The following is a 13,315-nucleotide window of genomic DNA, read 5'->3' on the forward strand; positions in this document are numbered from 1 at the left end:
TAAACTGCCATAATTGCCAATGGGGACCCAGTTTTGATACATGAGGAACCCGATAACAATACTCTGTGTGGTAAGTTTTAGAAAGTGAACGTGCCTGCCTCCTTGGGCTGGATCAACAGACATGTACCGACAAACTGGTATAAATCCTTATTACATGCCAATATGATAACCAACAATCATTCTTGTTGATATCACTTCCTGATTTCTCTTTAAAAAATACAAAAGCTTCATTTATTATAAAAATTTATGTTCAACCAGCAAAAAGAATAATTAAAACAACTGTATGAATCAATATAATGGATGCCTGATAGGCACAATTTTGCATGGGACTAACTAGTCACCATAAGTCTTACTGTGAAAACCCCATGCTGATGTAACCGTCAATTTACGAAGAGAAACAATAATATGACTTTCAAGATGGTAACTGTGACGACCATAATGGATGTCAGAATGGCATCAACTTCATTCCGGATCAAGCAGATATCGCTATAAGTTTTTCTGTCAAAATGAAATAGTGATCTATGTTGATATTAAATAATGTAACTGTCAAATAATGTCATAACATTTCTGGCATTCAGTCTGTCCCCAATATCATAAAAGAACATTTCAGTTTTCATTGTACATAGAGCCTCTGCAGTATCTTAACATCATGGACAAAGGTCATGATCTCAATGGCATTCAGAAATTTGATTTGCAAACAGTCAAGCAGATGTTGCTTCACTATATTTGTTGTAAAATGTATTAACCTCAAAAGACAGGTTATAGTAATCAGGGTTAGAAGTTGAACTGAATTTTAAAATTTTTGGTTATTTTTGGGGGGTATAATCATGGTTTTAAATTTTTTAGAGGTTTAAGACACACAATGGTTACAATGTTATCTCCATGGTAACATTTATTATAAATCTGATAAAGCATGCTTAGACTTTGCTCCTAAATATAATGAAAATAATGATAAAGTGAAAATTAATAAATAATTAAAATGATCAGAAATCTTTAATTTGCATAGTTCATGCACTTTCTAGACAGCTAGGCTAACCTAATGAAAAACCATGAGCAAAAAAAACCACTTTTTTTGGGTCAGGTTAGAGTCATTCACCCTTTTTGTTCAAAATGTTCAGGTTTTTACTATTTATTTAGTTTTCCTTCAGTTTTTTAAGACCTTATTTACGTTTATAAGGTCAAAATTAAATCTGAGGTTTTTGCGGTCCATTTCTAATTCTGAGTGAAACTGGTAAAATTTGTATATGTCCTCTTTTTATACAATTATAGGTGAAATGTTGGATAAAATTATTTAATTTATAGCACATGATCCAGATACATCCACTGAGTCATAATTCACTTTCGACTGGATTACAACAATTATATTTTTCACACACTTTCTGAAGTATCATTGATGAATTTTTACATAAAAAAAATTCCCAATTCCAGTGACCATAGGACCTGTTTATAAAATGGTCCAAAATTCTGATTAAAAAATGTCAGATTTCATAAATTTTTGGATTTCACACTTGACAAAAATCGTATCTTGGCAGATGCATACAGGTATACAGGAAGTAACTATAAAACCATATATATATATATATATATATATATATATATATATATATATATATATATAAGTTTGAAATTAAAATTGAAATTAAATCTTGATAGAAAAACATTTCTTCTTTATTTTCCAGTGTTAAGAACTTTTCTGTAGTTTGAGGACATTATTTTGAATAAGTTTTCATTCAGTATTAAAAAGACATAGAAGAATGAGGCAGGAAGAATTATTTGAGTGGCAACAAACTCTATTTCATATGCTACAATGTTCAAAACAAACAAAAAAGGGCAAGACTTTCAACAAGATGCTACAAACAGAATAACATCATGGTACAACTCTTGGATACCTGCAGACCTTCATGACAGATCTAACCATACAGTACTCAGAACAAACTTAAAACAAAAATTCAGTTTTTACCAAAAACGTATAAATGTAATCTCTACCTTTAGATACACCCAACAGCCGTTCAATGTATCCTTTTAAGTTACAATATCCCATCCTATCATTGTCAAGGTGAAAGATTAGCAGAAAACCATCAACATAATATCCAAAACTTTGTAGCTCATTAAATAACGATTTCCTAAAAAATAAGTTGTCATTAAACAATTATAATAAACAAGAAATTGCTAATATATATATATATATATATATATATATATATATATATATATATATATATATATATATATATATATATATATATATATATATATATATATGGAAACATATGATAGAAACATTGCTCCAAAGTATTGACACATCTTTGGTACTAGCGATTTGCAGATTTGTCACATCTTCATCAATGAAATTAACATTAGAAGCAGGAATATAGTAATTACAGTAAAAACCTGTCCTGAAAGACCAATGCATGATGAGACCACCTGTCTTAAGAGACCATACATATCTGGCAAAAGAGATGGTCTTTCAAGATAGATTCTGCTGTACTTGTTACATGAACACATTCCTTCAATAAACGATGAAAGGAAACTGCGAACACAAAACTGTTTAGTAAGCAAATCAATATAGGACAAATTAACTTTTGGATGAAATCACAGCTACCATATGCAAGATTCATAGCAAAATGGGTCAAAATCATGGAAATTATATGTTCTGAATGAAGACAGCAGGTTTAAAACTCTTCCAATTCATGGTCGCCTTGATAAACAAACAAGAAACAAGGTATGTAACTTAAGAAAATGCAGTTTCACACATACTGACCCTAAAACAAATAATGTTATCAACAAAACTGTAATTGATAATAGCCACTGAAAAGCGATTTAAAATTAAGGTTAGACTCAGATGGATTACTTCACAAGAAGTTGTTGAAATATGTGAAGACGCTTAGAATTCATTTTTTCTACTTCCACTGCAAAAACCATGTGTGATTTCAGCACATTTGTTTGATTTTTCAACATATTTTTCAAAATGAATATAAATCCCCTTAAATGTACATTTAGACTCTACCCACCTGCTGGTGACCATGAACAAGCATAACCCTGTCCAACCATCTCTGACCAGACAACAAACAAACACAATCACAAAATTTGTAAATTCTCTGGTTCTTAACATTATCACAGGTCCAATGTACCAGTTTTGTGACAGCTCATATGAAAGGACAATTTCTCCACACAGATCATAAGTCTGAGTTTCCTCTGACCCTTTTCACCCATTTTAGAAATTGTTACATTCATGCTTGGGTGATGTTTTTCTTGGTCTCACAGGACTAATGCATTGACATTGCAATGGTGCAAAATTTTGAAGAATAATGTTACTGCACATTATGTGTTGTGGTGAGTGTGACACATAATCATTAAGATTTACCTATGGCCTCATTATATATGGCCTCATTACGATTTACCTATGGCCTCACTAAGATTTACCTATGGCCTCATTAAGATTTTAGGTCTAGCCTCATGATAAATTTGGCAGTTAGTGACAATTAACCTCTCCTGTTTGGAAGCATGAGTAGATTTTAATTAGGACCTGCTTGGTTAACCGTTCAATACAAATTTTGAAGAATAATGTTACTGCACATTATGTGTTGTGGTGAGCGTGACACATAATCATTAAGATTTACCTATGACCTCATTAAGATTTACCTATGGCCTCACTAAGATTTACCTATGGCCTCATTATATATGGCCTCATTAAGATTTTAGATCTAGCCTCATGAAAAATTTGGCAGTTAGTGACAATTAACCTCTCCTGTTGGGAAGCATGAGAGGATTTTAATTAGGACCTGCTCGGTTAACCGTTCAAGACAAAGGAGTGCGTGTGTATTCTGGACTTTTAACATAGCTTTAAAAAAAATTCAGTCATATCACTATAATGTCTGCAGTGTGACAGTTTCTAGTGATGTCTAACAATGGCGCATGTCCCACCCAGTCACATTATCTTATCCTGACACCAAGCCAACCAGTCCTAACACTAACCTCTTAAAGCTGAGCACCAAGCGAGGCAGTTGCAAGAACCATTTTTATACATCTTTGGTATGACTCAGCCAGGGTTCAAACCCACGACCTCTCGCATCCAAGGTGGACGCTCTAACCACTTGGCCACCGGAGCAGTAGCTAGAGGAGGATATTAACATAAGGTTAATAGTGGTAATTGACAAGAAATGAGACAAACCAGGGAAAATTTTAGAAGTCTTGGGCCATTTCAAACTGGTGTCATACAATGTCATTTTCCTGACTAGTTATTAATAAATGCAGACTAAAAAGGATTGTTCTAACTTCAATGGGAGTGATAACATTTTTGGCGTTAAAGAAAGTAATCCTGACTTGCTAAGATGAATGAGGGCATGTGTGTTCCCTGATGGAATTCAGGCTTTTAAAAAATATCCCTTGTGAAATTAAGTTTCTGAGGCAAGCCAGAATTTGGCGCCTAGTATTGGTACCAAAAAAAGTACATACTCATTAAATTCTCAGACTTGTCGGAAAGCCAGGGACATGAAAGGAGATTCCACTTCATAGGTGTGAGCCTCGAATAAAGGTTGGTCTTAACTGTATACAATATATGTTCAAATATTGTAAGTTTGTATGCATTTGTTAAATTTATTCATTTAAATTCATTCAGTAATTTTCCTTGTGTTCAGAAGTTAATTGCTTACATGCATTTTGTCACAAATGTTATATGACTCCTGCATTATATGAATTACTTTGTATTCACTTGTTTTGTATGTAACAGAAATCATGTATCATAAAGATTTCATGCACAAATTGTGTGAAGCAATTATCTGTCTTAAGAAATTTGCCTCTTGTATGTTAAGAATTTATTTTTCTATGGCTACAGCAATGAATTGCTAATTAGCAAAATAACATAATTAGGACAAGGAGTGAAGTCCATTAATTCATGTGTAACTAAGTTGTGAATCCTCTTCAACTGAAAATCAAGGGTGTTAGCATTAGGAGCATGTGCCAATTTACATAGCTGGTAATTTACAGCCCACAGCGGGGTGTGATGATTTATCTGAGAGGTCTAATTATGTCAGGTTCTTTGCTAGGAATGTGAGCAGGGGCTAGAAATTAATTTCCAGATAATAGGATAAGAGTGTCTTAAGCTGTTCAGAGGAAACTCTAACAGATAACAACTTTCACTGTAAATGTGAATCGAGCCTGATAAATCAACCCCCCAAATCTGTGTTGATACTGATGGACGATATGTTGGTCTGATGTCACCTGTTCATTAAAATGTGCAATTTTGCTGCATGCAAATATTTTTGGAACAAACCTGTGTATACTTTAGACACATACTGGTAATAGGTATCAGCCATATCTAGCGCAAAATTCAAAATGGCCACAAGACAGATGGTTGTGCTATTCCATGTGGATTTACAAGTTACCAAACAGAGGATTTGCTCCGGAAATATAATGTACATGTCACCCAAAGAACCCTTCAGCTCATGGTAGCTCCACAGCCTCAAGAAATACTGGTAAGTGTACAAAATGTAGACCAATGTGTGCAGCCCAAATTGACTGCAAATAATTGCTGCTTTAAACGAATACATGATATCAGTCCCTAACCCAAAAATCAATATCATCACAGGTGAGGGGCTGATTTATCGGCCTAATGTGATTACTATTAAGAACTTTTGAGTTAGGTGTGAAAATGCTATTTCTTGAGTTACAACTCTTGTCTCTTATTATATCTACATTGAAGGAGCAACAAATTTTAATGGTTTTAATCATGTTGTCTTCTCTGAACATTTCATCAGTTGTGACCATTTTAGCATCAAGTTCATGTAAGGTACATGTGAGTGCAACGACCCATCCGCCCACATACACTCCACCATCACCTTTGCATCACAAGCACTCATTTCTGTCAGCCATAAAAGTAACAACAAAAACTACTGACAACATCCGAAACAGGCTGATTCAGACCATGGCTGATTTGGCCCAGTATTACTGAGTCCAAATTACGGGACGATTCGGACCAAATTTTGGGCTGATTCTGACCATGTGAAATACCAAAAAAGTTTCATCTGAGATTTAAATGTGACACATATTTGTTTAAGACACGATATTTATCATTATTTCCCAGGTAATTTGAGCAGTTCAAATACGCATTTAAGGAATCAACCATTAAATTGTATGCAGATTGTTGGGGACAAAAATCACATAAACATGGACCATACAGCAACATTTATTCATACCTATTGAGCTGAGTTTATATTATTTTTGTCCACACATACAGGTCTACATAAAACTTATATCCTAAAGGAGAAAGTGAGGTGCTGTACAATTTTTTATTTAGTTCGATAAAATATTACACGTCAATACCATACATTTATATTCTTCTAATTTTGTGGACCTCATAAGACGAATTATATATTAATATTTGTTTTAAGCAACATCTGTTAATGTTTTTCTAAATTCATAATCTATCATTTAATGTTCTGCAAATTACTAACACAGAAAAAATTAATGCAGATGATTAGTTTTCGTCTACGTATACTGGTATGTGTATGAGTATGTTAATGTCTTTTTTAAAAGCAAGATTTATGTGGAATATTTATTTATCCTAAATAAATCAGATTTACTAAAACAATGAGCACCATAAGTGATTTTCATTAGATGCATTTATTATGAATCATTTAACTGTATGAACATTGCTATTGAATGTGTATACCGTATACTGTACAAGCGCAAAGAAAAGAAGAATCGTATTATTATTTAAATTAATTTTATTTACATAATATAGCAATGGAGAACTAACATGGTCCATAAATGATGGCACATTGTTTCAGTAGCTGACTGGTGGAGATCTGTTTCTCAGCATAGGACTTCCACAGTGCCTTCAACTGTCCCTGGCATTAGACAGTCTGTTTACACTGATATCTCTTTAGTTTACCTTTGGATACCATCTTAACTTGCATAGGAAGAAGGGTGTCTTCCTTGTGCAAAAGCAGTATCAGCAAGTAGAAAGGTAAGCTGCCTTTCTTGGCATGCCTGTTAATACCGTGGTGCCACCCCTCAACATCATTGTTGGTTCTGATACTCTGACCACAAACACTCAACAATGTCACGTCCCATATGCTGGTAGTGATCCACTAATCATGCATGTAGTTTTCTTGAACATTTCTCCACAGTGCTTAAGTGAAATGGAAAGCACAGCCATGAACGACCTGGTCATGAAACATGCTTTGTTGTCCTTTCCAGATCCCTGCCTCAAAGTCTGCAACAAAGGAGGTCACAACAGGTTCCGCTGGTAGATATTGTAGAACAGCCCTGAACACCTATGGATAATCAGATAATCATGTCATTAGTCACAGCCTTAGTGTGATTAATCATTGCACATATCAATTTGCTTCATTTAATTATGTAATATTTAATTTGTTGTATGTAATTTGTTTATTGCACTGATACTGAAATCATACTGAAATTAAAATATTCACCGTTTCTTACAGCACATACACTTATTATCTATACTGAACTTCTACTTTATGAAAGATCAAATCGATTCATTCATAATTCAAAACAAACATACCTTTTTCTGATCTCTTTTGCTTTTGCCAGATATCAAGATGAAACACAATGGTAACTGCTTCATGTCATCATTGGACTTAATGAAGGTATGGCTTGACAGGAGCTGATAAAATGGATCCTTGCCAATCTTGAAGGTTCCATCAATGAACCACGCCTTTGCCTTGAACAGCAGTTGCAACTGTTTCTCAGTGGCGAAGATCAGGTGTCGTCTGTTGCATATCCTGACCATCATGCAGTATACTGGTCACGAGTGTTCTGGTTGCAAGGTGGACATACTCCTGTAGAATGTCATCTACCACTGCTGGTGCCGACGGAACATGTCACCAAATACTAAAGTCTTCAGCTAAATTAAATAATTAAGTTACTGAAATTAGCATCTTCGTATATATAAAAGGATGCATCAAGTTGTTATCATCGTTTAAAATACCATATATTTATAATTAGTTTTAAATAACACAATTATAGTTATTAGTGAAGTACTAAATTATAATTTTATATTACGTATATTAAATGTGACAAACATACCTTCAACTTCATTTTGACCACTGTGAAAGATCCTGGCACATGTTGGCTTTTCTGCGGATGGTGCATTGCCATTCCATCAACCTACTCTTCAATTCCCTCTTAAATGTGTAACTGTACCCATCGCTGGACATTAGTTTCCTCTTTCTTCTTTCCATACCATGGTCAACAACCTCAAATGTGACCCATGCTTCTAGTTCACTGGCGGTATCCATAATGGGATCATCTACAAGTAACCTTTAAAAAAAAACGTCGTTTTATTAACTCCACATGAAAAATTTATAGTGAAAAATAGTCTAATGAATAAATACATTCATAATTTTAATACAGCCGGTTTTATGTATAATTCCGTATAGAAAGTAATTTAAAAGAGTTTGAATGAATTATGTAAGAACGGGTGAAGTAATGTATGTATAAGAATAAAATACTTAATATGAAGTTACTTACACTTCTTTTTCTTCCACATGGGTACATGTGATGTTGAATGTAATGTCACCATCAACTGTTGTCATCTCATTTCTGGAAGAAATAAGATATTACAGTCAGAGTTTACTATGTAACTTACCTTTTGATAATGTTACATTTTCCATATCATTCAAAATATACACAAATATAAAATGACTTACTATTATATTAGGAAGATATACTTACATATATGTGACTGAAGAGTTCTCTTCTGGGATGCTGGCATCGTTTTCCTGAGAGACAATGCTAGTGTCACCATCCCAAAAACATTATCTTCAAGAACGCTGTTGTTCCTCTGAATCATCCATCTGCTGTGATGCTGCTAGTGTTGACTGGTGTATCTGTCATCAAGCAACAATCCTTGTACCAAAAAATGAAATTCTCAGTTATTTCTCCAGCAGCATTGATATTGCTCTCTGCTTACTCCTGCAAAGCATACATTATTTAATGTGACTATTTATGGCTAATAACTGTTCACAAAATTAATGAAAATTGTTGTTAATTCTTATTTATATTATACTGCACAATCTCGCCAGGAAGCAGAAAGAATGAATTATTTCACAATTTTACTAAATAATAACACATAATGCAGTGCATTTAGAGCAAACATAATTTATTGAGAAAAATAACAAAAATGAAAAAAAATATACTTTAAAATTCTCACCTGAATTACATGATCTGTGTTGCCATTTGGAACAAGAATCACAGCTCATCACCTGTTGAAAGGCATAATCTGGTTCGCACAGGATATGCAATTAGCAGACATTTTAAGAATGATGAAGAAAGTGTGCCTCCCCCTATATTATATTGTTTGATACATGCCGCTGCTTGATACATACCGCTGTTTGATACATGCTGCTGTTTGATACATGCCGCTCTAATTGTCACATCTGATTATCACCGTCTGCTGCACAAGTTAATCAGAATGTGCTAAATGGGATTAATCACATACAATACTGAAAACATTTGGCTATCATCGTGACTGCAAACAATAATAGTGGGATCATGTGACCATGAACAAAACCCATGATTGACACCTGTTTAATTAAAGTGGTTTTTTTATATGTAGTTTGCCAATTTACTAATTTTAATACCATTTTAGAACACACAATAGAAAGCTTAATTCAAATAACTTTGTGATCTTTGGTTACATGGAAGAAACTATGTTATATATGTGTTATGTATAAATTAAAGAAAAAAAGATACAACATAATACCACATGCATCAACAACAAAACAGAAATATTTTGAGTCTTGGGCTCTGCCAATGTGTATACGTGAGAAAGCTTGCTGGTAGCTTCTCGTGGGTCGGTGGTTCTTTCCTGGGTTCTTCCTCCACCATTAATACTGTCCCCCATGAATAGCCTATTTTGTGCTGAAAAATGGCATTAAACGCTATAACAACAACAACAACAAACATTTTCTGGATTAAAACAGACCGAATCAGAAAGATATGACCCCATCCCAAAATAGAGAAAAGGGGATTTTATATAGACGAACAGTTGCATACCATAAAAGGGACACAAAGCTTTTAAAATGCACCTTTCTTGACTGCAGGAACAGATGAAGACTTGACGAACACACCAACAATAATTAATGGAGTAAACATTGTTAATTATTGTTGGTGTGTTGTTTTGTTAATTTATAGATTTTTTTGGTAATCTTGTCATTGTAATTTTTATTTTTTTATTTGTTAATTAATATTGTAAGGCACTGTATCAAGTCCACATTATTATTATTATTATTATTATTATTATTATTATACATGTGATATGAAACCAATTATATTTAGATCAATCAAGTGACATCCATAAATATCTAACCAAAACTCTTTACCCATGTATTTTAAGGATAAAAAACATGATTTGCACAACAAGTCAATAAAAAACCATGGGTATTTATATGCATCACTGTTTGATAATGTTTGAAGTCAACCATACTGGCCTCAATTATGAAAGCTTCAAAATGCTTTTAATTTAAATCATAACTCTCTTTATCTATAGACATATATATATATATATATATATATATATATATATATATATATATATATAGAGAGAGAGAGAGAGAGAGAGAGAGAGAGAGAGAGAATTATAAATAAACACCAAACAGAATGTAAAGTGCTATCCGTGAATTCTTGAGAATGCTTGATCATACATATACTAACATGTCGGCCAATTCTGCGCATGGGTAATTCTGCACAATGATATGACATTCCTGAAAACATTGGATCACATGTTGTTTTCGGTCGAATATCCAATTGGTATCAAGAAAGAACGATCGTCCATTTATTAACACATTAACCCCTAGCGACGACTTTACGGGGCAGGAGGTAGTAGCCTACTGCCGAGCTCTGTAGCGTCATGGTCATGCATGATACACTAAAGTGGGTGGTATTATAGAAAGGTAGACAGATGTAGCTCTACAATGATACCAAATAATCTGGAATATCTAATTGCACTACCAAATACAGATAGAAAAACCTCATTTTTTGGACCCGACCTTTTTCACGCAAAATTTGCCCGTGGTTGGAATCCTATTTTGTGTCAGGATTTTAGACTTTTTGGTCTCAGATCTAAGGCAAACCAGTATGAACTGCAAACAGACAGATGAGCCTTTTCAAAAAGTAGGATAAGATGGGCATTTGGAACAAAGAGTGATCTCCATACAAAAATAATGGCTCCGTTTAGCAAAAAAAAAAACCAACAAAAAAAACAACTTTTACCCTTCTGCTCATGCGCAAGTCAAATAGCCAATGAAAAATGATGTTTCTAACACAACTAGGCAGTATGTTATTGAAAGATGACCAGGGATTTGGTGTTTTCGAGACTATTCAGAAATAGCTTTCAAAATGTGTTTCCTACTCGATTTTCAGGTAAAAATGGCAAAAAGCTCCAGGGGTTAATGTGTTAAGGAAGTGATATTCATGAAGTGTACAAAATTATCCTACATTTCTACCCTAACTGCATATGAAAAGGTGATTTCTAAATATCAACATGAAGACCCATTCCATTACCATCTTGAACTTGTAACCCAGAAAATCCTATAATACTACGTATCTTTTAGAATCATAAACACATTATATAAAAGATGGAAATGTATAGCTTTAAACAATATTGCATTTTAATCAAAGTTTCCAATTTTGCAAGAAGTTGTCCCACATGTAGTTTTCTCATCTGCTATACAACATGTTAACTTGCCGCTAGAACGGGATTCTCAAGAAATTCCTGGTTTACAGTCTGTTTCTAAATTCTTTAATAATTTTTTTACTTAACCTTTTACCTCATACAGCAAAGTTACCCAGTGCATTGCGCTATAAATAGAACACCTGTTACCTATTCGACTCCATACACATAGGCCTGCCTGTTAAATGTTAAGCAATGTAGTGTATGTTACGTTTAACAGCAATTTTAACCATTTCACTTTTTGGTACACATCAATTATGTGTGGAAAAATTTAAGAGTAAAGACTGCTTGTTATAGCTGTGTAAATATTTTTCACGGAAGAATTTTTTATGTGCTTTAAAATCTTGAGAGAACTCATTCACCATCAAGTCGGTGAAGCCGCGTGACCAACCATAGCTGCCATTTCTCATACTCAAAACTTACAAGTTTTTTGTCCGTGTCTACATCACTAAGTCATCTGAATTTGATAATTTATAAAAACTAATTGCTGCCTACATCAATATCAGAGCCTTAACATAAGTTATTTAAGCTTTCATAGTTGTGATTCTAATCGTGAAAACTTCAAGTACTGAATGAAATCCACGACCTCCATTTTGTGGAGATTAAGACCCAGTTACTTTAAATAGCAGATTTCGATCAGAGCATAAATAGTGACCACGTGATCCGACGTAATTGTCATTCGCAGAAATGAATGTAGTATCTAATAGGGGGGTTTTCCCCGAAAATGACACTATGAAAACCGGCTTAAAATGGCTGATGTTTACAGCAGGCATCAAAAGGCGCTTCCATGCAAATGGAGTAGAGGCGTAAAAAGGCACTTGCATGAGGTAAAGGGTTAAGTGAGAAGTTGTAAACACATTACATTCTATTCATTGTTGGTTCTCTTCAATATTGGTGATGGAAATCTTAGGTGTACAGAAATGCCCAACAGCATTGTGTGTGTGGGTATATATATATATATATATATATATATATATATATATATATATATATATATATATATATATATTCTTTTAACAAATCTAAATGTTATAGTTAATATGGAATTTTTTCTGATTTCAGCTAGAAATTTACTAACAACTGTCTTACGTACATTTAAAAGCCGAATATAAACTTTTTATATTTTCTCAGCATGTCTGCAAAAACAGTAATTACTGAACTAAATAATGTTACATGTTTTTTTCTTATAATAGTTCACATGGTCCGAATCAGCCCGTAATCTGGGCCGAATAAGCCCATCATTTGGTGCGAATCAGCTATGGTCCAAATCAGCCAGCATTCACAACATACATCCCACCCCCTTCAAGCTTGATGTTCATGTGGAGTTTGCCAATGCATTCTACAGTATAGTTATACCATTTTTTTTTACCAACAGATATGAGTGCCCGTAATTTGCATGATACATTCATGGTAATATAAAATGTTTTCAAACTCATTATACAGTGTGCATTTCAAAATCTGCTACCAAAATGCCTTACTCGAGAACAGAAGACACGTGGTATTTGATGTGTTTACTCTGCAGATCCTTCGGAAGTTCAGTCACGCAAAATAGTGTGCTGTTTTACGGTAAGTTGTAAAGTGTCTTGGAGATAGGTCAACTAGAATTTAATACATACT

General features: G+C 33.8%; 2 protein-coding genes across 2 annotated transcripts in view; both read right to left on the bottom strand.

The window, feature by feature from the left end:
* Nucleotides 1-13,263, bottom strand: part of LOC149779565 (mitogen-activated protein kinase kinase kinase 20-like) — a 147,856-nt gene extending 134,593 nt beyond the window's left edge. Inside the window, exon 1 of the mRNA XM_089940289.1 lies at nucleotides 13,177-13,263. The gene's annotated coding sequence lies outside the window, so the exon portion shown is untranslated. The remainder of the gene's footprint in view (nucleotides 1-13,176) is intronic.
* LOC149779566 (uncharacterized) lies at nucleotides 6,783-10,222 on the bottom strand. Its single transcript, XM_089938651.1, has 5 exons — nucleotides 8,701-10,222; nucleotides 8,497-8,568; nucleotides 8,053-8,286; nucleotides 7,529-7,870; nucleotides 6,783-7,277 (listed from the first exon to the last, which is right to left on the bottom strand). The coding sequence occupies exons 4-5, from the start codon at nucleotides 7,757-7,759 to the stop codon at nucleotides 7,134-7,136; spliced, it is 375 nt and encodes a 124-aa protein (XP_089794777.1). The 5' UTR covers nucleotides 7,760-7,870; nucleotides 8,053-8,286; nucleotides 8,497-8,568; nucleotides 8,701-10,222; the 3' UTR covers nucleotides 6,783-7,133.
* Nucleotides 13,264-13,315: the final 52 nt, after the last annotated feature.

Source organism: Sinohyriopsis cumingii, chromosome 17 (assembly GCF_028554795.1).
Source record: "Sinohyriopsis cumingii isolate HCF-2022 chromosome 17, ASM2855479v2, whole genome shotgun sequence".
Lineage (NCBI taxonomy): Eukaryota > Metazoa > Mollusca > Bivalvia > Unionida > Unionidae > Sinohyriopsis > Sinohyriopsis cumingii.

Coding starts and splice junctions, on each gene's coding strand:
- LOC149779566 (XM_089938651.1), bottom strand. CDS start 7,759: ATGATGGTCAGGATATGCAACAGACGACACCTGATCTTCGCCACTGAG. Junction 7,278..7,528: donor GCAAAAGAGATCAGAAAAAG/GTATGTTTGTTT, acceptor GATTATCCATAG/GTGTTCAGGGCTGTTCTACA.